Below are 22,030 nucleotides of genomic sequence, written 5' to 3'. Positions count from 1 at the left end.
ATCCCAGACATTTTTCTTTCTGGAAGCCTTCCATCCCCCCTGCTCCAACACGGGCTGGTTATTTTCTTCTTCTGTTCACATCTCTTGTCCTGGGACTTTCACCATCCCCCTAGGACTTCTTTTTAGTTCTCTTGACTCCCTGAGTTATCAGGATTCCAAGACTTTATCCCCCACCTTTTGCTCATTATCTTAGTTATTTAACTTCCTGAAAACGGTAAATGGCAAGTGAACTTGTTTTTTTTTTTTTTGTGAACTTGTTTTTAACTCTTTCATGTCATGCTTCTACTTTGAGAGTTACTCTAATATTTGGGTAGGTGTGGATTCAGAGGTGAAATCATAACACAACTTTCAGAACATTATTTCAGTGCTGCCGTTAAGAAATCTGAAGCCATTTTTAATCTTAATCCTTTTTACGTAATCTTTTTTTCTTCTAGAAATTTTTGGGATCTTGTCTTTCTGGCTTCCTGAAATACACTGATGATGTGCAGTACTACAGATCTTTTTTTGTTGTTGCCCTCCCCAATTATTTTTGACACTCACTGGGCCCTTTCAAACTATAGACATGTGTCCTTCAGTCCTGAGAATGTTTTTTATGTCTCTTGATAATTTTTTTCTTTTATGTTCTGTTTCTGCAAACCACATTAATAGGTTGTTGGACTTTCTGTGGACCTAGTTTGTCTTTTTATTCTATTTTCTTGGAAGTATTTTCAGTGTTGTCCTTACATTGAAATTTTATTATATTTTAAATTTGTTCTCTGATTTTTATCTTAAAGCATCCTTGTTTTGTAGAAATAGATTCTGTCTCTTAGAGGATACTTTTTTTTTTTTGAGGATACTATTAATTTGAGTTTTTTGATATTTTAAATGCTTGTAGTTCAGTGTTATTTTCTAATTAGAGGCCTGCACTTAATGTTTTAAAATGTTATTTCAAAAGTGTTAGAAGATTACAATGCTGTCACTGCTTTTTTGTGTGTCTGAATTTTGGCATTTAAAAGCAAAACACAGAAGGATATATAACATTTTCTTCTTTTGAAAACAGGTTTTCTTCCTTGACTTACTCTCTCTAAATTTTTATCCCCCCCCCATAGACCATTAATACTGTATCAGAAGTTATTCGAGGCTACCAAGTGAACCAAGACTACTTTGCTTCTGTAAATGCACCTTCAAACCCCCAAGGTAGGAAAAGGGAAATACTGTGATTCCTTTGAGAAAGTCAAAACTTACTTTGAGTCTTTAGGATATCTCATATATACATCTTCTCCTAAGAAGTTGAGCTGTAGGTTTTGAAACTAGAAATTACCTGACAAGATAAACATGTTGGTATTTTAAAAGAGTTTGCAGTCCTTGGAGCTTAGGTATTTGGGCTCTTCTACCTCCACTGTGCCTTAAGCAAATGGAGTTATGCTGCAGTTATCATTTCTGCAAGATGGAGATGGAAATATTAACCTGCTGGCATTCTGGTTCTGGTTCTTCAGTCAGCAGCAATGGCTGGTTAGTGATTCATGTAGTTGGGTCGCAAACGTTTCTTTTGTTCTTTTTTTTTTTTTTTAACGCAACAGACCAGCAATTGTAGTACTTCTCATGTCCATGGTTAATGAAAGGCAGCCGTTTGTACTGCGCTGTGCTGTTCTCTATTGTTTCCAGTGTTTCTTATATAAAAACCAAAAAGGACAAGGAGAAATTGTGTCAACGCTTCTACCTTCCACTATTGATGGTAAATAATTTTGTTCTAATTTTTGTTTTGAAAAGTAGTCTTTAAAGTTTTTAATGATAAAATGTGTCATAAATGATAACAGACCCTGGTGTAGGTGGAATATTTAAAGTATGGCATTTCCTTGAATTTGCTTTAGAAATGCAGCTTTTATTTTTTTTTTTTTTTTTTTTTTTTTTTTTTTTTTTTTTTTTTTTTTTTTTTAAATTTTTTTATTTATTTACGATAGTCATACAGAGAGAGAGAGAGATAGGCAGAGACACAGGCAGAGGGAGAAGCAGGCTCCATGCACCGGGAGCCCGACATGGGATTCGATCCTGGGTCTCCAGGATCGCGCCCTGGGCCAAAGGCAGGCGCCAAACCGCTGCGCCACCCAGGGATCCCAGAAATGCAGCTTTTAATTAAGATGGTCATTTTCTGGAATATCATCATCTCCTCAGTTTGATCCCTAAAATGTTCTAATATTTCTTTGTTCTGCCACTCTTCTTCCAAGGTCCTTTTATTTTGTTTTGAAAAGCAGACTTTTAAAAGTATCACCTAATACCTCTAATTAACAGATTTAAAAATAGTATATCATACGATTTGTGTGTGTGTAAAACATTTAATTTTTTATTATCATCTGCCTCCTATCTTTGTAGCAACAGGTAACTCTGTCTCAGCTGGTCAGTTACTGTGCGGAGGTTTATTTTCTACTGATTCACTTTCAAACTGGTGTGCAGCTGTGGCCCTTGCCCATGCTTTGCAAGAAAACGCTACCCAGAAAGAACAGTTGCTCAGGGTTCAGCTTGCTACAAGTATCGGCAACCCTCCAGTTTCTTTATTACAACAGTGCACCAACATCCTTTCACAGGTAAAGTGGCGAGCAGAACTTCTCTGAGGGGGAAAAGTTTTCAGCACTACATTTTTATGTCAAGGATACAAGGATTTTAGCATATCCTTAGACACAGATGAAAACGGAAAGAGGCATGGACTTACCTCCTCATTGGCTTGTTGTAACAAGAAACAGTCTGGAGAGAAAGCAATAAATATTCTTACATGAGTGGTTTTGTCAACTAGTCATTAAGGTCTGCTTCATGATGGAAACATGTATTCTGGACAGAAAGGTGTTTTGTTTTTTTCTTTTTGTTCCTTCTACAGCATCCACAGTGTTCTGCATGTCCTTTCCTTGTTCTGCTCTATAGGCGAATTTTTTGTCAGTTTATAAGAAGGAATAGAACAAAGTTCGTAGCTGCATACTTCCTCTTTCTCTTCCCAAGCCAATCCCTCTTCTTTCAGGAAACAAAGTGAGAATACCAGTCCATTGCTTGCATAGTTAAACAGTGTACTCCTTGATGTTTATGAGCACTCAAATCATCGAAACCCTAAGGCATATCATTTAGCTAGTAAAATGGAAAAAAATGTAACTGTTTGATTCCTCTAGACCCCTAACGAGAACATCATAGCTTAACTGAAGTGTGGATGCTAAGGTATTTAAGGTTCTCACTCCTGCATGATTTGTGCCCATGCACCAACCTTGCTGTTGAATAGTTCAGGTTCTCTCTTTAATGAAACTACAGCTATCAGCAGTCATACAAAGTAAAAGTATACTTAAATCAAAAATCATCCTGTCCATTGGAATTTTCCTGTCTGCCTCCTCCCTGTGATAAGGTGCTGTGTCCTTCTTAATTTTTAATTTTGTCACACTTGTTGATTTATTGTGAGTTTTTAAAGAGACATCCATGCCATCCACAGGAAGCTATAAATTAAAAGTTAAGAATTAACATAGTGGAAAGGGGGTTGTACACTTCCTTTGTTGTTTAAAATCTGTTTACTTAGATTGAAAGCCTATTTTATTTTTGATTTATCTTTTTTTTTTTTTAAGATTTTATTTACTCTTGATAGAGAGAGAGAGTCAGAGACATAAGCAGAGAGAGAAGCAGGCTCCATACTGGGAGCCTGACGTGGGACTCCAGGATCACGCCCCAGGCCAAGGGCAGGCACTAAACCGCTGAGCCACCCAGGCTGCCCTCATTTATTTATTAATGATTTGAAAAAACTACCCCCAAATATTCATATTCTTATGTATTTAATACTTGTCATTCTCATGTTGCTGTTGAAAAACAGATTCTCTTAAGCCAAACAGCAATTAACTGACCACTGCCACCAGAGGGACTTTGTTCTAACATTGTATTCACGATTAATGCATAATGAGAAATTCTCAAGAATGGTATCTTCCCACAGTGCTATAAAATGATCCCCTCTCCTCCAAAATGTAGATGTATTATTATATAATACAAGATTAGAACTGTCCTGTCCCAAATTATTGGTGTGGGTTTGTAGGAACCATCTGTGAGTGATTTTTCTAGAGTTAAATTTTTCTAAAGCAGTAATATTTGTGAGTAATTTGTAATGTATAATTTGCAGGGTGATAAGATCGACAGACGGGTATGTATTGCTTCTTTCAGCTTAGGCATTTCCCTCTTACAACAAGGCTTTTCTTTGTCTTGGGTTTTGCTGATGGTTTTTTTTAACTGCTTGTTTAAAGTTGTATTCTACTCACACTTTCATGCATCAGCAAGTTTCTCTCATCATAAGTGGCTCTCCAGTTTTTCTCTGTGGGATGTTTTCTCCATGTAGTGGTATTACTAAGAACTGTGGGAATGAGTCTGAAGCTATACTTGTGCTTCCTTTGGGTATGCTTGCACTTTCTGGAATTCCTTGGTTTGGGTTTTTTGGTGGTTTTGTGTGTGTGTGTATGTTTCTTCACCTAAGCTTGCTTCTTTATTTCTCCCTGAAACCATTTTGAAGCTAGTAAAATTTAGGGTTAAGAATTTTGTCTTTAGATAGTCAGTACATGAAAGAATGTGATGACTTTTATGTTACTTAGTTTAGTGAAAATGTACAATAGTAAGTATAATTTTGTAATGTGAAAGATTTCTGAATTAAATATTATGGGTTATTCTGGATGTAACCCATATTTATGATAGTCACACAGAGAGAGAGAGAGAGAGGCAGAGACACAGGCAGAGGGAGAAGCAGGCTCCATGGACCGGGAGCCCGACGTAGGATTCGATCCGGGGTCTCCAGGATCGCGCCCTGGGCCAAAGGCAGGCTCCAAACCGCTGCGCCACCCAGGGATCCCTGAAGAGTAGAAGTTTAAAATGTTAGCTTTTTGTATCTGTTTTTAAAGATTTTATTTGAGAAGCAGGACCCTAGGATCCTGACCTGAGTGAAGGCAGATGCTTAACCAGCTGAGCCACCCCAGCTTTTATATTTTTATTTTTATATTTTTATAAACAATGTGAAATACTAAACGTGTGCGATGCCTGGGTGGCTCAGCGGTTAGGTGTCTGTCTTTGGCCCAGGGCATGATCCTGGGGTCCTGGGATCAAGTCCCACATCGGGCTCACTGCATGGAGGCTGATTCTCCCTCTGCCTGTGTTGCCTCTGCCTCTCTCTCTGAGTCTCTCATGAATAAATAAATAAATAAAATCTTTAAAAAAAGAAAAAATACTAAACTTGAAATCCACCAAGTAGGAATAAGAGGGATTTTTATTTAGAAAATTGTAAGGAAAACATAATAATTTATGTTAAAGATAAGATGATTCAGCTTTATTTTGTTTGTGATTCTCTTCCATCCTGTAAAATCTGTGATTTCTAGTAACTAAACCCTCAGAATGCTCTAAAATTATAATTTCAGCATTAACCCATTTAATCCACTCCACAATTCTATGAAATGGATATTGACAAAAAATTAAAAAAAAAAATGGATATTGACTATTTCTCCTGTTGAAGGATAATGATAAGGTTTCATGCTGTTGAGTTTTAGAACCAGGATACAAATCCTGGTATTCTGAGCCTATCCCTTTAACTTCTGTATTTGAGATTATTTAATCCAAAGGCCTCTCTTAACTAAATGAGGAGATTGGGGCCCACATAGCATATTGAACTTGCACAAGGTAGGACAGTAGAAGCTTTGGTTCTTTTAATTCCCATCCAGATGAACTCAGGAACCTGGTTGTTTAGTTCTGTGGGGAGAAGAAAAAATCTTTTGGTATTTTTATTTGGATTACATGAGTTTTATAGATTAACATAGCATTAATATCTTCATGATCTTGACTTTTTCTAAGGACATGGTGTCTTTCTACTGTTTTTTTTATATAGATTAACATAGCATTAATATCTTCATGATCTTGACTTTTTCTAAGGACATGGTGTCTTTCTACTGTTGTTTTTTTTTTTATAGATTAACATAGCATTAATATCTTCATGATCTTGACTTTTTCTAAGGACATGGTGTCTTTCTACTGTTTGTTTTTTTTTTTTTCCTTGCAAAAACCCTCGGCTCACCCGAGGGCCAGTGGAAATTTATTTTTTGTCCTTTGTCTTTCCCCAAGTGGCTTTTCCTTGCAAAATGCCTGACATGACACCAGAGGGGAACCTGGGAGTGAGGGGCACCCCAGGGACTTAAATACAAGCTGGAGGGCAGGGCACAGGTGGGACAGGCAAGAGACAACACAAGGGACATGGCTTCTCTCTCAGGTAGAGACCAAAGGTTTGTTTTTCTGCAGGAAGAAGCTATGCCAGAGGGCATGGGGCTAGGATCCTGGGTGGGAGGGGGTGAGGGCAGAGGCCCCCAACCCTGGATTTGCACCCACATTCCCCAGAAGAGAAGTAGTGACAGGGCATGAGGACCTGCCCTCATAGGCTCCAAACAGAAGGAAGAGAATAAGCCAGGGAAAGGGAAGAGGTGCTGGCAGAGTGAGGGTTAAGGCTGATGCCCGGCCTCTGGCACAGTGGGCCTTCCGCCTCTGCCTGCCATGTCTACTTTTGTGCTTTGTAGGAGTGTTTTTAAATTTTCCTCATACAGGCTTTTTTAAATTATTTATTTATTTTTTTTAGGCTTTTTTTTTTTAAGGTTTATTTATTTATTTTAGAGAAAATGGAGGAGTGGGCACAAGTAGAAAGAAATCCTGAAGTAGACTCCCCACTGAGTTTGGAGCCCAGATGGGGGGCAGTAGGCAGCGCTCTATTCCGGGACCCTGAGATCATGACCTGAGCTGAAATCAAGAGTTGGCTGATAACCTTAACTGACCAGGACACCCACATGCCCCAGCCTCCTTTAGGTGTTACACAGTATTGGTTAGGCTCCTGAGTACTTTATCTTCTTTTGTTGCCATAGTTTAAGAGGGGTGTTGCATTCTATCTTCTAACTGATTCTAACTAGTTTTGTTTAACTTTGCTGTTCTTATCCTTTAGTTTATTAAAATTTAGGAAACTGTCATTTTGATGGATTTGCTAGTTTTCAAAATGGTTCAACCATAGTTGGAGTGGTATCGTTAGTGGTTGGGGCAGTTGGCTGATTTAAATAAATAAATAAATCTTTTTCTTTCTTTTATTTGTGATTCTCATTATCTGGCATGTTTCAGTGAGCTTACAACATGGTTTATTCTTGTTAGGGAGTATATTCTCTAATGGAATTTGAGTAATTCAGGAGATTATTTCTTTTTCTTTTTCCCAATGTTTTTTGAAGGAGGTAGAATTTGTCCTTTTATCAGAAACTTGTTTTTAAAATTCTGATTGAAACATCATAAACATCAATGTAAAGTGTTTTCAGATAAATTTTTTTAAGCATTCATGTCATTCATCTTCCTTAGCAGACCAGGTTTTTCTACTAATAGTATTTTAGATAACGTGGTATGTACTTATGAACATAAATCAATTGTAATGTCTGCTCTTTATTCATTTTGGGAGGTACAGCCCGTAGAGGACACAAAAATGCATTCTCGTTCAATTTTTAACATGTGGATTCCTAATTTATCTTTTATAAGATGTTAAAGATCTTTTAATGCAAATGGAGGGGGATCTTAGGGCAACTTTAAGTTTGGAAAAAAATGAGATTTCTGCCAACTTATCTGTTTATTGCAGGGAAGCAAAATACAGACAAGAGTTGGATTATTAATGTTGCTTTGTACCTGGTTAAGCAACTGTCCCATTGCAGTAACACATTTTCTTCACAATTCGGCCAATGTTCCATTTGTATCCTTTATGTTTTAGTAAGATACATGTAAGTATCTTTATTTCTTTCTCTCAGTAAGAGATAGTTCTGTGTTCTAAGTATTTGAATTCATCAGTGTTGCAGCTTTTCAAACTGTTAAGGTGGTGATGATGCTTGAGCTCTGTTTGTATATGTGTGTGTGTGTCTGTGTACCATTATTTTATGCTTGTCTAGACTATATATGGAATTTTTTTAGAAATTCTTACATGATATGTATGTCAAATTCAAACTGTAAAATAAAATACTCTAGATATTATGAACCATTGGTCTCCTTAACAAACATATCAGCTTACAGGACAAATTGCAGAAAATCTTGGTGAAGAAGAGCAGTTGGTCCAAGGCTTATGTGCCCTTCTGCTGGGCATTTCAATTTACTTCAATGATAACTCACTTGAGAGCTACATGAAGTAAGTAAGGGGGAAATGCTAGGGGAAAATGACCTGCTAATGTCATCAAGGGTTAATGATAAATTTTTTCTACCAAAGTATAATGTAGACCAAGTTTTATGTTTTGTTATGATTTTTTTTAAAGCATCTCATAATGGTTATCTCTGTAGAGAGAAACTAAAACAACTAATAGAGAAGAGGATTGGCAAAGAAAACTTCATAGAGAAACTAGGATTTATTAGCAAACATGAGTTGTATTCCAGAGCATCTCAGAAGCCGCAGCCAAACTTTCCCAGTCCGGAATACATGATATTTGATCATGAGTTTACGAAACTGGTAAAAGAACTTGAAGGTAAGATGGAGTTTATATTGATATTCATCAGAGAATATCTATGATTATTTTGTATATGTATATTGTGGACACATGTAGATTATATGGTAAGCCTAAAAGTAGGGGTTTTTTCCTAGCTTTTGGTCTATAGTTCATGGAAGGACTTTTGACATTCAATAAGATTGAAAAGACTATATATTATCTATCATGCAGCTAGGCCATATGTTTTTGCTGATTGAGTCTTAATAATAAAATAGGATTAAACATTTTTTAAAATATTTTATTTATTTTAGAGAGAGTGTGTGCATACATAGGTGCACGCATGAGTCGGGGGGGGAAGAGGCAGAAGGAGCAGGAGAGAATCTCAAGCAGACTCTGTGCTGAGCATAGAGCCCAACGTGGGGGCTCGATCCCACAACCCTTAGATCATGACCTGACTCAAAATCAAGGGTCAGTCACTTAACCAACTAAACTACACCATATTTTAAATCTTTCAAATACATTTTAAATAAGCTTTCTTTTATAGGTGTGATAACTAAGGCTATTTACAAGTCCAGTGAAGAGGATAAAAAAGAAGAAGAGGTGAAGAAAACATTAGAACAGCATGACAGTATTGTGACTCACTACAAAAATATGATTCGAGAACAAGTAGGTACTGATAAATTGTAAACACTATCTGATGTACTGATACTCTTTTACTTTGGGGAAGAATTTTTCCTGGTATTTCATATGCAGGAAGATACAGAAGGTAGAGCTCATTTTCCCCAATAATTCAAAACTATCTTAGTACTCAATACATTAAGCTTAATATTGTGTTAAGCATTGTGCAGGATGTTGTGGATAAAGGCATGAGTCAGACTTGTTCCCCTGTTGCAGTCATGGGCAGAGAAAACTATCAATAGGTTATTGTGACACACATATTAAGTCTAGTGACAGAGATAATGCAAAGTATGTGGCAGCACAGAGAGGCCCCTAATTTACGTAAGAGCAGGGGCTTGGAGAAAACAGAACGTGAGTCCCAAATGGATAACTAGAAATAAGCTTGGCCAAAGGAGGGATAGGGAAAAGGGGCAGGACTTGTTACTGGCATGTACATAGAACACTTGGTGGCTGCATGGAATAGACAGTTGAGAGGCAAGGCCAGAGGGAAGGAGCTGGTTGTGACAGGCTAGGGGAGGGAGCTGGGGTGCTGATGGTGACAGTGGGGATAATGGCTGCTATATTTTGTTGTGTTCTCACAAAATACATTTTAAATGCTATTTCATTTAATTTTCATAGTATCCCTACAAGGTAGTTAATATCTTCATTTAAGAACAAATGAGTCTTGAGACTGACAAAATTTAAACTTGTCCAGGGTCACTCAGTGATTGGTAGAACAGAATTCCAGAGGTTGGTGTTCCCAGGCCTCTCAAACTCATACTATGTGCTGTTGAGGGCACAGGCCTGAGAAATGTGGGAAGGACAGAGGAAGCAGAGGAAACTGGCAGGACTTGGTAATGATTGGATGTGAATGGAAGGGAATGTAAAGGGTCAGATGGGATCTTCAGGTCTCCTTCTTGCATGACTGAATAGACAATACTGAGAACAACAGAGAATGTGGATTTATTAGAGTGGAGAATGATGCTGAGTATCGAAACTGCCCTCTCAGTCATCAATTGATATTTTCTGGGAAGGACACCAGAGAACCTCCACTCTTAGATTGTGTTGAGCAGCTTAAACTTTCCATTACATTTCTTCAAAATGTGTTTCTTGTTTTCTTTCATTTAACTCCTCATCACAGTATATACCTTGATTGGAATCCTAAAAAATACTGCAGTATTATCTGGAAAATAAGATTATTGATGTTATTAAAATGCTGGTGTCATTAAAACCAATACATGGGTGGCAGTCCACCTGGGCTGGTTGCACTCCCTTCTCTGCACTGGCTTCCACCCCCTGCTGACTATGCACAGCTTGAGGCAAGTGTGGCAAGTGAGACCTTCGGTAGAGGACTGTAAATGAGAACTGCCCCTGTATTCTTCCCCACAATCTATACTGTTGAGGTTGGAATTCTAAGAAAGAATAAAAACATAGTGGTTTGTTTGTTGGTTTGTTTGTTTAAAAGATTTTATTTATTTATTCATGAGAGACAGAGAGAGAGAGAAAGGCAGAGACACAGGCAGAGGGAGAAGCAGGCTCCATGCAGGGAGCCCGACGTGGGTCTCGATCCTGGGTCTCCAGGATCATGCCCTGGGCTGAAGGCAGCACCAAACCGCTGAGCCACCCAGGCTGCCCCCATAGTGGTATATTTAGCATTCAGTCTGAGCTTTTCAGTTTATAAGATCAGTAAATTAGAATCATCTTTGAATGATTCAAACTTAAATCCTTAAACTATGCATGGTTATTAGGATTTTTCATCTGTATTTTAGTACAAGTACGGAGTCGTTTCCAGATGGTAAAATGTAATATTTTAAGAGCAATGGAAAAGAAATACTTGTAATATGATGTTACAGCCCACACTTGAGGCTGATAAATATGGTTAATTTGGAAGAAGAAGAAGGGGATCCCTGGGTGGCACAGGGGTTTGGCGCCTGCCTTTGGCCCAGGGCGCGATCCTGGAGACTCGGGATCGAGTCCCACGTCGGGCTCCCGGTGCATGGAGCCTGCTTCTCCATCTGCCTGTGTCTCTGCCTCTCTCTCCCTCTCTGTGTGACTTATCATAAATAAATAAAAATTAAAAAAAAAATTTGGAAGAAGAAAAGAGTGATTTGACACAATTACTGTAATGACTCTGCTTTAGAAATGTTAATTTTAAATATTCTCGCCATTTAAAATGCCATTTGACAATTAGGCAGTAAGCAGTAAGAACTATAAAATCTTTATATAAAAAAAATAAAAAATAAAATATTTATATAAACCGTGAATGACATTTGAGAATCCATCCTAAGGAAATTCTTCAAAATTCAGGAAAACAAAAATATGATATTTATTGTAATATTATTATTTAGAAAAATGGATAGCAACTTTGGTGTTGCTTTTGAATGTAAATTATATTGCATTTACTGATGTAAACATTAGAAGTTATGATTGCAAAAAAAAAACTAGAAATGAGAGGAATTTACAATTGAGTAGTAGGTAAAGGCTACAAAATGACATGGACTGAGTATGACAAGTTTAAAACACTTGAATTGGGGAAAAAATTAGCAGAAAAAAAGAGAACTAGATCAAATTCCAATTAGTTATATTAGGGTGGTGAGTGTTGGAAGTTCTTTTTTTGGCCTTTTGAATACTCTGTTCTAGAATTATCTTTTATGTTAAAAGTAGTATAGATGTATGTTTATGTATATACACTAAGTTTCTTAAATAGTTTGATATAAATTTTTAAGTGTTTTTTTGGACCATAAAATGGAGTTTTTAAAATTGACTGTCCCCCACATTGCAGTGATATTGCAGGTTGTGCCAGGGTGCTTATTAATGGGGCAGTACTGGAAAGTTTACAGTTCTGCTTCTTGTTAATTGACCTTGGTGCATACATGAATGTATTATTACTTAATTGCTAAGTGATTCTGGAAGTGTTGAGTACTTTAATAACATGACCCAAAATAATCTCTGATTTTTAATTTGCTCTTTTTCCTAATGCTAATTAGTATAAATTTAAAACACTTGAATTATGTTTTATTTCACAGGATCTGCAACTTGAGGAATTAAAGCAGCAGATTTCTACATTAAAATGTCAAAATGAACAGCTTCAGACAGCAGTCACACAGCAAGTATCTCAGATTCAGCAACACAAAGATCAGTATAATCTTCTTAAAGTACAGCTAGGTAGGTATAGCTAGCCATAACTATTGTAGTATCCTCCAGAGCTGGACTAAATCACATAGATTATTCTTGTGGACTAGTCTTTCTCTAACCTTAATCACTGTAACAAACAAATGTGTAAATCGGAGTTTGAAGTCCCAACTTCCTTGCTACCTACTTCAGTATCTGATCCATTGATTCTCAGCCTTGGCTGCTCATTAGAATATCCTGAAACCTTTTTTTTTTTACCACCAATAATGAGACCCCACTCAAGTGTTTAAGTGTTTGATTTAATTAGTTGGGGTTGGAGCCAAGCATCAATAATGGTTATAAGCTTGCCCAGGTGATTCTGATGTATAGCTGGTTGAGAATGACTCCTCTAACCTTTCTATTTCCTTATCTGCAAAATGGAACTGATAATAGCATCTGTGTCATCTGTGAATTAAATGAAATAATATATATAAAATTCTGGTTCATTGCCTGGCGTGTGGAAAGAGTCAAATGCTTGTAAATACTCTTATTCTATAGTGCTTATGATTGGAATGCTAGCTATTTAGAAATAGTCTATTTATATAAAGGTGACTATAATTTTCAGAAAAAATCACCTCTTTTCACTTCCTTATTTATAACAATAATTTGTCAATTATTTTAGTATGTACGGAAAGCCAGTCCTTTGTGAAGATTTTAAAAGGGATTTTGTTTTCTTTTATATTAATTGATCAAACTGGAATTGAAACTACTGTAATTTTTTTTTAATTTATTAATTTGTGGGGGGAGAAGAGCAGAGGAAGAGGGAGAGAGAATCTCAGCACAGAGCACTGAGCACAGAGCCCAGTCTTGCAACCCTGAAATCATGACCTGAGTGGAAACCAAGAGTTGGACACTTAACCGACTAAGCCACCCAGGCACTCCAAAACTCCTGCAATTCTTAGTTATAGTTTGCCAAACCATGCAATTTAGTCTTTTAATAAGACGATGCTGTTTTTTTTCCCAGAAACCTGAAAATAGCCTCATTTCACTATTTCTATCAATATGCTATTTTGCAGAAATGAAATGTGCTTACAAAAGTACCACCAAAATAATTGAATTAAGGAAATTTTGTATTTTTATATTTAAGTCTTCTCAATCAAGAAATGAAAAACTTGGGATCCTTGGGTGGTGCAGCGGTTTGGCGCCTGCCTTTGGCCCAGGGTGCGATCCTGGAGACCCGGGATCGAATCCCACATCGGGCTCCTGGTGAATGGAGCCTGCTTCTCCCTCTGCCTGTGTCTCTGCCCCTCTCTCTCTCTCTCTCTCTGTATGACTATGGTAAATAAATAAAAAAAATTAAAAAAAAATAAATGAAAAACTTAAGTTTCATGCTGGCTTTTCAAATTTTATTCCTGTCCTAATAGGAAAAGATAATCAGCATCAAGGTTCTTACAGCGACAAGACTCAGGTGAATGGCATTCAATCAGAAGAAGTTGGTAGGTTACGAGAAGAGCTAGAAGAATTAAAAAGTAACCAGGAGCTTTTACAAAGCCAGCTGGCTGAAAAGAACTCTCTGATTGAAAATTTGGTGAGTAAATGTTAAAAAAATTTAAGAGGTCAAGAATAATTCTCATTACCCTGCTTCTTTATTTTCCTGGATCCCTTAACCCAAAGTATCATAGTATGATTTTAGAATATGAGCTTTGGAAGACGTTTGGCTGGCTCAGTTGGTAACGCATGAGGCTCTTGACTTTGGGGTCATGAGGTTGAGCCCTATATTCAGCATAGAATTTACTTAAAAACAAAATTAGAGTATGAGCTTTGATGTCACTGTCTAAAGCTTCAGCACTTCCTGGCTAATTGAATTTAAACTACTTAGTTAACCTCTTTAAACTTGTTTCTTGATCTATAAATTGGTAGTGGTTGTGTTTTGTTGTTGTAAGAATTAAGTGAGCTATTCTGTATAAAGCTTTTTTAATACATGGAAATCACTCAATAAATACCTATGTTTATGTTCTTTCTCCATATGACCTCAGATATAAGTGCTTAGATTTACTTATGCTTATTTGATATAAGTTTATTAGTTATGGAAAAGTTGTAGACAGTGTGTGCTATGTTGAAATTTTATCTTGGATATAAAAATTAAAATGTTGATTTGAAATTTTTGGTAAACCTCTATAAGGCGTAGCTTATATGTGTACAGTTTTGTTTCCTATCTCTTTAGACTGAATTTATTTCATAGTTTATTTTTATGCTATTTGCAGAAATCTTCCCAAGCATCACCTGGCACAAATGAACAATCTTCAGCAACAGCTTCTGCTAGAGATTCTGAACAAATTACAGAATTAAAACAGGTAATTTTCCAGCTTGATCCAAGTTCTATTTTGTGTTGTTTTAATTATAAGAGTAACAGCCCTGTAGTTTCATTAATCTAGAACTACTTTGTTGGTGTAAACAAAATTTGATAGTGAAGATAGTTATTTGAAAGTCCAGAAGCTTTTTTTAATTAAATAGTAATGGTATTTTGCTTTTTATTAAGTATTTTTATTTTTTAATTGTATTCCTTTTAACAGATTTGAGCATCTCATCCAAGTTATTTGTAGATTATCAGTGAACTAACAGGGAAAGTTTAAGTGTATTTATAAGCTGCAAATAGGAAGATATAAAATCCTATGCCTAATGTTCATTACTATTGACCATGATAATTGTATGGTTAAATGTATTGAGCGTTTAAACTATTCTGTCCAGAAGAATGTTTGTTTTTAAAATTGGAAAAGGGAATAAACTTGTGTATATATCTCAATTAGATGACTACCTAGAGCGCAAAACAAACTTTCTGCTATAGTAATTTATAATATCTAGAAAAGCAAATTAAACTTTTTCCTACTTGGTTATCTGTAATATTTATAATTTCCTGTGAAACTAGGTAGTGCAAATTTAACTTTATCCAATGAGAATATTAAATGTATTTGTTCAAGAAAAGAGCCAGAAAGAAGAAAAAAAACTTATGTATAGAATTAAATATTGGAAGAAAAGCCTAGAAAAGTATCAGATTGCTCATTAGTATATCTATCCCTAAACAAGTTGTGTTTTTTACTTATAAAATTTTCTTTCTTTCTTTCTTTCTTTTTTCTATCCTACCCTCCTTCCTTCCTTCCTCTCTTATAAAAAGGAATGTTACTTTTGTTTCTTTTAAAAAATAAAAATAAGTAATACTAAAGGAATAAGTGAACAACCCTACCTAGGACTGACTTCTTTCTCCTCCACTAGTCATTTTGTTCTAGCCCACTGACATGGCTGACCACTGACATGGCTGATCTGAGAGAAAAATTACTATCCACAGTGAAACTGTCATATTTTGATAATGTCCCTGTACCCCAGAGTAGAGTCTACAGTCATGCTTTAAAAAAAAATTATTGTTAAAGATTTAGAAGATTCCAGTATTTGTCTACCATATTTTGCTCTTGTGAGGAAAATTAATATGCATGCCATTTTGATTTTATGAAGTCTACATACACTAGAACTGCATTAATATTAAAGGGAATTAAATTATTAATAAATTACCTTAGTTTGTAAATCCCAAGTAAAAATTTTACTTTTTATGTTTTCCATTGAAACTTTAAATATTTCTCAAGAGAATTGTCTTTGGTTTTTTACTGTCTGCAATTTATTTTCTTTTATCAGTTTAACAGTGTTAAAAAGATATATTTTAAGTGACAGTTTTGTTTCTTATATAGTAAAATCCTATAGAAAAAGAAAACTATAATTGTCTGTAATCTCAATGTCTATGTAACTCATTTAGATAACTGAAAAAAACAGATCAAAGGAAAGCCACATGGATGTGATAGAAAGTTTTAAGAGAACAAAAGAACTTTCTACCTGACAGTATCCCACCACTTACTTATCTAAAGTCTGCAGATATTGTCAAATATTGTGAGGGAGATTCTCCTGGTTGAGAACCATAGTTACAATTGGTATGTTTCCCGTGTGCATTTTTGGTGGGGAAAGGGCAATAAGGTTGGGAATTTCAGCATTAATGATATATAAACTGTCAATTCCCTCCTTTTCACTACAGTACTAACTACTTTGTCTATATTAGGTGGCTCACAGTCTAAACATGTCCTGTTTTCCCTTTCCAAATAATAAATGTCTAGTCTCTGGCCAGGAGGAGAGGAACGGTTGCCTAATGCATGAGATTGGAACAGGGATCTGGTGGTCTTCCTAATAAGCAGACTTTAAGCCAGCCCTGCTGGTTTTGACCTCATTTTTACCCACATTTCCAGAAATACTTGGTGGGACCAGATCACAAGCCTTTTGGCAATCATGCATTGCAAGTCAGGTAACAAGGTGACTTTCTCAACATCTGTTTAGGTTTTTAGCTTTCTCTAGTATGCTGCGGTCAGTCACCACTGCCATTTTGCTTTCTGAAATTCCCCAGTTTAATTGTTCTTTTTTTCTTTTTGTCCTTGTGGGTTTATCTCTCCCTTACTCTTCCTTACTTCTTTCCTGCCTTTTATCCCTTTCCCTTTCTTTCCTTCCCTTCTTCTTCCACTTTATAATTTTTTTACAGGGTATCTGAGGAAGAAGCTGAGGTGAATATGTATAATGAACTTGCTTAATTCTCTATCTTGAACCTAAAGTTCAAGGACAGTTTTTTTTAGAATTAGATGTTAAAACTTGAAAGGTGTGATTTTTAGAGAGAAGGGCCAAGGAAGGAAATAATCTTAAATTTCTTCCTGTAAATAGACATTCCCTTGATAAAATTAATGCTATTTCATGTTACAGCTCAATTATTTTTGTCTTCTAGGAACTGGCAACATTAAAGTCTCAGTTAAACTCACAATCTATGGAGATTACCAAACTGCAGACAGAAAAGCAGGAGCTGTTACAGAAAACAGAAACATTTGTATGTTAATTAATCCTTTTTTCCTGCAAGATAGTAAACACAAGGTTAAGAAGTTCCTTCTTTCTTTTTTCTTTTTTCTTTTCTTTTCTTTTCTTTTCTTTTCTTTTCTTTTCTTTTCTTTTCTTTTCTTTCTTTTCTTTTCTTTTCTTTTCAACAAGCTATTTCTCACCCACTCTGTAAAAGAAGCAAATGGCAGAAGCACATTTCCTTTAGGTTTCTTACTGGTTACAGTTCTAGCCACAAAGGCATCTGGGCCATGATGGCAGCCACATTAGAATTAGACTCAACCAGGTCAGTGTAATCAGTTATTTAATGGTTCATTTTGCTGGTGTTTTACATTTTATCCCATCTGTATCCCCTTCAGCCCAAGCTGGCAGGTTTTCTGCTGGTATAGAATTGGTCAAAACCTTCTTAATGACCCAAGCCCTACACCAGGCTTCAAGCCATCAGACAAGAAGGCCTTCTCTGGATCCTTCCCAGATATTCCTGTCTCTGTTCCAGCTTCTGCTGAGGTGGTTGTTTGGGTCCATGAGCCACACAAATAACTTATTTACAAATGGTAGTCAAGCCACATCCTTGGTATTTCAGCAGAACATCCTTTGTCATTTATTGCTATTGGGAGAGGCTGAGAATTTTCTAAATCTTCATGTTCTGATTCCCTTTTGCATAATGGTTCCTTCTTCAGTTTATCTCTTGTCACATTTACTGCAAGCAGCAAGGAGAAACCAGGTCGTGCCTTTAATATTTTGCTTAGAAATCTCAGCGAAATATCCAAGTTCACCACTTATAAGTTTTACTTTCTACAAAGCACTGAAACACAATTCAGCCTATTTCTTTGCCACTTCATAACAAAGATCACTTCCTCTACTTTCCAGTAACATGTTCTTCATTTCCATTTGTGGCCTTAACAAAACTACGCTTCCTTCCATATTTCTACCAACATTCTGTTCATGATAGGTTTACTCTGAGACCATAGAAGCTTCCTCTCTAGCTCCTCTTTTTTTCTGAGTATTTACCAGAATTGCCTTTTACATCCATATTTCTACCAGTCTCTTCAAGGCAATTTAAGCTTTGTCTGACATGTACCTCAAAGCTCTTCCAGCCGTTACCAATTCAAAGCCCCTTCCAGGTTTTTAGATATTTGTTCATATCAGTACCATCCTTCCCAGTACTTTGTAGAAAAGGGGTGGAGAAATATTGGAAAACCATTATTTAAGAATACTTCTTAGAGCACTTAAGAAAATCTTTGCATTTTGGGGTACCTGGATGGCACAGTTGGTTAAGCATCTGACTCTTGGTTTCGGCTCAGGTCATGATCTCAGATCTCAGGGTTGTGAGATTGAGCCCTACTTTGAGCTCCATGCTCAGCGTGGAGTCTACTTGAGTTTCTCTTCTTTTCCCTCTGCTCCTCCCCACCATGCTTGCTCTCTCTCTCTCTCTCTCTCTCTCTCAGATCTAAAAAGAGAGAGAAAATCTTTGCATTTCACCAGTTAATGGCATTCAACTCAATTTCCCCACCTTTCTCTCTGAGATGACTGTGTGAACTTAACTTACAGAAATGTTATGAGGAAAGGGCTTTGGAAAATATTCTTTGCTTATTAAGTGCTATGTTATAGCTATGGTCTGATCTTGAGACTGCTTAACCCAGCCTTCCTTATGCTCTACTGAGATCTGATGCTGACTCTCCTGCCTCAGCCTCCCACTCCACTGTAGGGACTGTTCATCTTTCCAGGGAGAGCACTTCAGTGCGTGTCAGTACATGAGGAATTCTCTTTTCTGGTATCGGAAATACAGTTTCAAAATAGTGAGAAAATTAGAGGCACCTTGGTGGCTCAGTTGGTTAGCATCTCATCTGCCCTTCAGCTCAGGTCATGATCCTGGGTCCTGGGATCGAGCCCCACATCAGGCTCCCTGCTCAGCAGGGAACCTGCTTCTCTCTCTCTCCCTCTGCCCCTCCACCCACTGTGCACGCTCACTCTCTCTGTGTCAAATAAATAAATAAAATCCTTTTAAAAAAATAGCAAGAAAATTAAATCACTTTTGGGATTTCACATTGATTATAACCTTAAACTTTTTTTCCTCCAATTTCAACCTTCAGGCAAAATCAGTTCCTGTACCAGGAGAGAGTGAAGCTGGAATGGCCACAAAGACCACGGATGTAGAAGGCAGATTGTCAGCATTATTACAGGAGACTAAAGAGTTAAAGGTTGCTCTTTGGTGAAACTTTTATTTATTGCATATCCTATGAAATGAACTCCAGGAAATTTGATCTTATTTAATTTCTTGAATTCTTAGATTTATGAGGAAAGCTACTGGGGAATAATGTTATCTCACAACGTGTCCATTGCTATTTGGATGAGTGAAGAAGGCACAATTCACTCATTTTTAAATGCCATTTCATATATGGTATCACATGTATAAAGTAAGAATGTGTATGAATGTACTTTGGAAGTAGAAATCATGGAGAGTTAAGTTTTCTTGTCAGTCTCTAATCACAATAGAAGTGAAGAGTACAGGGGTGGGCCTGGGTGGCTCAGCAGGTTAAGCCTCCAACTCTTGGTTTTGGCTCAGGTCGTGAGATGAAGGTCTGCATTGGGCTCCACACTTCGAGTGGAGTCTGCTTGAGGATTATCTCCCTCTCCTTCTGCCCATCCCATTCATGCTCCCCACCTCAAATAAATAAATAAATCTAAAAAAAAAATTAAAAAGAAATAAAGAGGACAGCTTTAGCTAAAACACAAGCCACAAGTAGGCTTTCATTTTAGGTTAAAGACAGGCACGTTAGATCCTGCCAGCCTATGTGTGACAGAGAAATCAGAATAAATAAAATGAAGAAAGGAATGAAGTAAAAATAATAAAACTAAAAGGCATGAATAAAACACTGGAAAAGGGAAGATAATGTGTGATTATCCCTTTTAGATTGTGGTCAGATTATTTTATCTTTAAGCCATGAGTTTTATTTGCAGCTATTTTTCTTTCCCATTTGATGTATGCGTGAAGTTGGGATTTAAAAAAGTTGGTTTTAAACTGAGTTCTAATTCTGATGCCAGTCTGGCTTCTCCCATAAAATGTTTTGTATCTTTATTCCTGTGGCTTTCTGAAATGGTATTATCTCTTAGGATTTTTTGAAAAATAGCTACTTAAAACTATTTTTTGAATATTAAACTCTATTTTTCACAATAACCATCTTTGATGTATAGCCTAACATAAATTCTTATGTTATTGGATGAGAGAGAGTGTGTGTGTGTGTGTGTGTGTGTGTGTTCTATTCCCAAAACCACCACCCCCAAACTCCTCAGATTGTTATTGTCAAAAACCCTATGAGAGTGAATACTAATCTTAAATTAGTTGATCTTCCCATTTCTTTTCCTAGAATGAAATTAAAGCTCTGTCTGAGGAAAGAACTGCTATTAAAGAGCAGCTGGATGCATCTAACAGTACCATTGCCATTTTACAAAACGAGAAAAACAAGCTCGAGATGGATGTTACAGATTCTAAAAAAGAACAAGATGATCTCTTGGTGCTGTTGGCTGATCAGGATCAGAAAATATTTTCATTAAAGAATAAGCTCAAAGAACTTGGTCATCCGGTAAGAATGAAATGTTTCCAAAAATGATTTACGGTATATTTTTAAAAATTGTACTGTGGCATAGAAATGTTGTGTCTCCATATCCATATCACAGGTATAAATATGTAGGTACGTGTATATGGTATCATCTGCACTACTTTCATGGTGTTCAGTGAATCAACTTAAGACACATAGGCACAGTTTCCAGCATTTGTTAACTCTTGTCTTTTGGGCTTTGAGCCTAGAAATGAATTGATTTGTTCCTGTGGTCACAAGACTCATCATCAACATGTGCCACCATTCTCTTTTGTCATGTTCAATCCACATTTGTATATAGAGAGTTATGGCCATCTGTCAGCAAGTTAACCTGTATATCTCTTCTCATATTAAAAATGGCAGGGAAAAAAAATGGCAGGGAGCCTTGTGCAGGAAATCAAGGAAATCCAAGGGCTTGTAATCTGTTGCAACTACTGGAATAAAGAATTTATCAAAGAGTATGTGTCATTACATGTTGAATGTGAAGTGAACAAATCTTAATAATGATAAGTGCATATTCCCTTTAGGTGGAAGAAGAAGATGAACTTGAATCCGGAGACCAGGATGATGAGGAGGATGAAGATGAAGATGATGGCAAGGACCAGGGTCACATCTAGTTTTCACATCTCTAGAAATGATAGAGATTGTATTGTAATTTTGAAGATGGAGTCTTAAGACAGAACTTTGGTTTACCTCCACAGAAAATAAAGATTTAGAAACCCAGATGGAAAACTTCACTAATAAGACTATTGATGTATTTTTTAAATGATGGCACCCATGTTGGAAACCTTAAAACTAACTTCTTGCAGAACATACATCTTTTATTGAAATTCATCTGAATTGTCCCAAAAGATAATTTGCAAAGAACCTTAGACACTAAAAATACACCATTTTAAAGCATGTGGTGGCAGTGCTATTTATCTTAGTTTATTGGTCATTTACATAAGTTCTGTATTTGTCTATTATTTTCACTTTTCAGAGTATGTGACTTTAAGTACTAACACATTTGATTTAATGTGTATTGGAATCATTGTTTCTAAATTCAGTATTGGGCTTGTAGCTACCGATTTCCTTTTAAAGAAATGGATTCATTTAAAGGCAAGATAGCATAGGCTGGGGATATCATCAGCCTCCATCCAATGTAACTCCTAAAATGGGCAGGATAGGACCTTTAAAATGAGTGCCTTGACACCTGATTTGGCTGCATTCAGGGAAGAAACAGGACGATACAGATACACAGAGATGAGGAGGACATTTCTCAGAAACTTTTGCAACAGTGTATTTGCATGTGGGTTGGTTTGGGTT

General features: G+C 36.5%; 1 protein-coding gene across 2 annotated transcripts in view; it reads left to right on the top strand.

Moving 5' to 3' along the window:
- The window catches only part of USO1 (USO1 vesicle transport factor), a 90,708-nt gene extending 69,083 nt beyond the window's left edge, over nt 1-21,625 (top strand). The window contains exons 11-25 of one of the 2 annotated variants that reach the window (XM_055313108.1): nt 1,089-1,175; nt 1,558-1,714; nt 2,350-2,561; nt 4,115-4,135; nt 7,619-7,729; nt 8,037-8,155; nt 8,305-8,486; nt 8,992-9,113; nt 12,131-12,269; nt 13,640-13,803; nt 14,480-14,569; nt 17,023-17,121; nt 19,220-19,327; nt 20,495-20,710; nt 21,253-21,625. In XM_055313108.1, the coding sequence (XP_055169083.1) occupies nt 1,089-1,175; nt 1,558-1,714; nt 2,350-2,561; nt 4,115-4,135; nt 7,619-7,729; nt 8,037-8,155; nt 8,305-8,486; nt 8,992-9,113; nt 12,131-12,269; nt 13,640-13,803; nt 14,480-14,569; nt 17,023-17,121; nt 19,220-19,327; nt 20,495-20,710; nt 21,253-21,342 (1,917 nt within the window). In that variant the 3' untranslated portion in view covers nt 21,343-21,625. The remainder of the gene's footprint in view (nt 1-1,088; nt 1,176-1,557; nt 1,715-2,349; nt 2,562-4,114; nt 4,136-7,618; nt 7,730-8,036; nt 8,156-8,304; nt 8,487-8,991; nt 9,114-12,130; nt 12,270-13,639; nt 13,804-14,479; nt 14,570-17,022; nt 17,122-19,219; nt 19,328-20,494; nt 20,711-21,252) is intronic. The other variant, XM_055313107.1, reaches the window with a different exon arrangement.
- Nucleotides 21,626-22,030: the final 405 nt, after the last annotated feature.

The sequence above is a fragment of the Nyctereutes procyonoides genome, unplaced genomic scaffold (assembly GCF_905146905.1).
Source record: "Nyctereutes procyonoides isolate TBG_1078 unplaced genomic scaffold, NYPRO_anot_genome, whole genome shotgun sequence".
In the NCBI taxonomy this organism is placed as follows: domain Eukaryota; kingdom Metazoa; phylum Chordata; class Mammalia; order Carnivora; family Canidae; genus Nyctereutes; species Nyctereutes procyonoides.
This window is presented reverse-complemented; position numbering and strand designations above follow the sequence as displayed.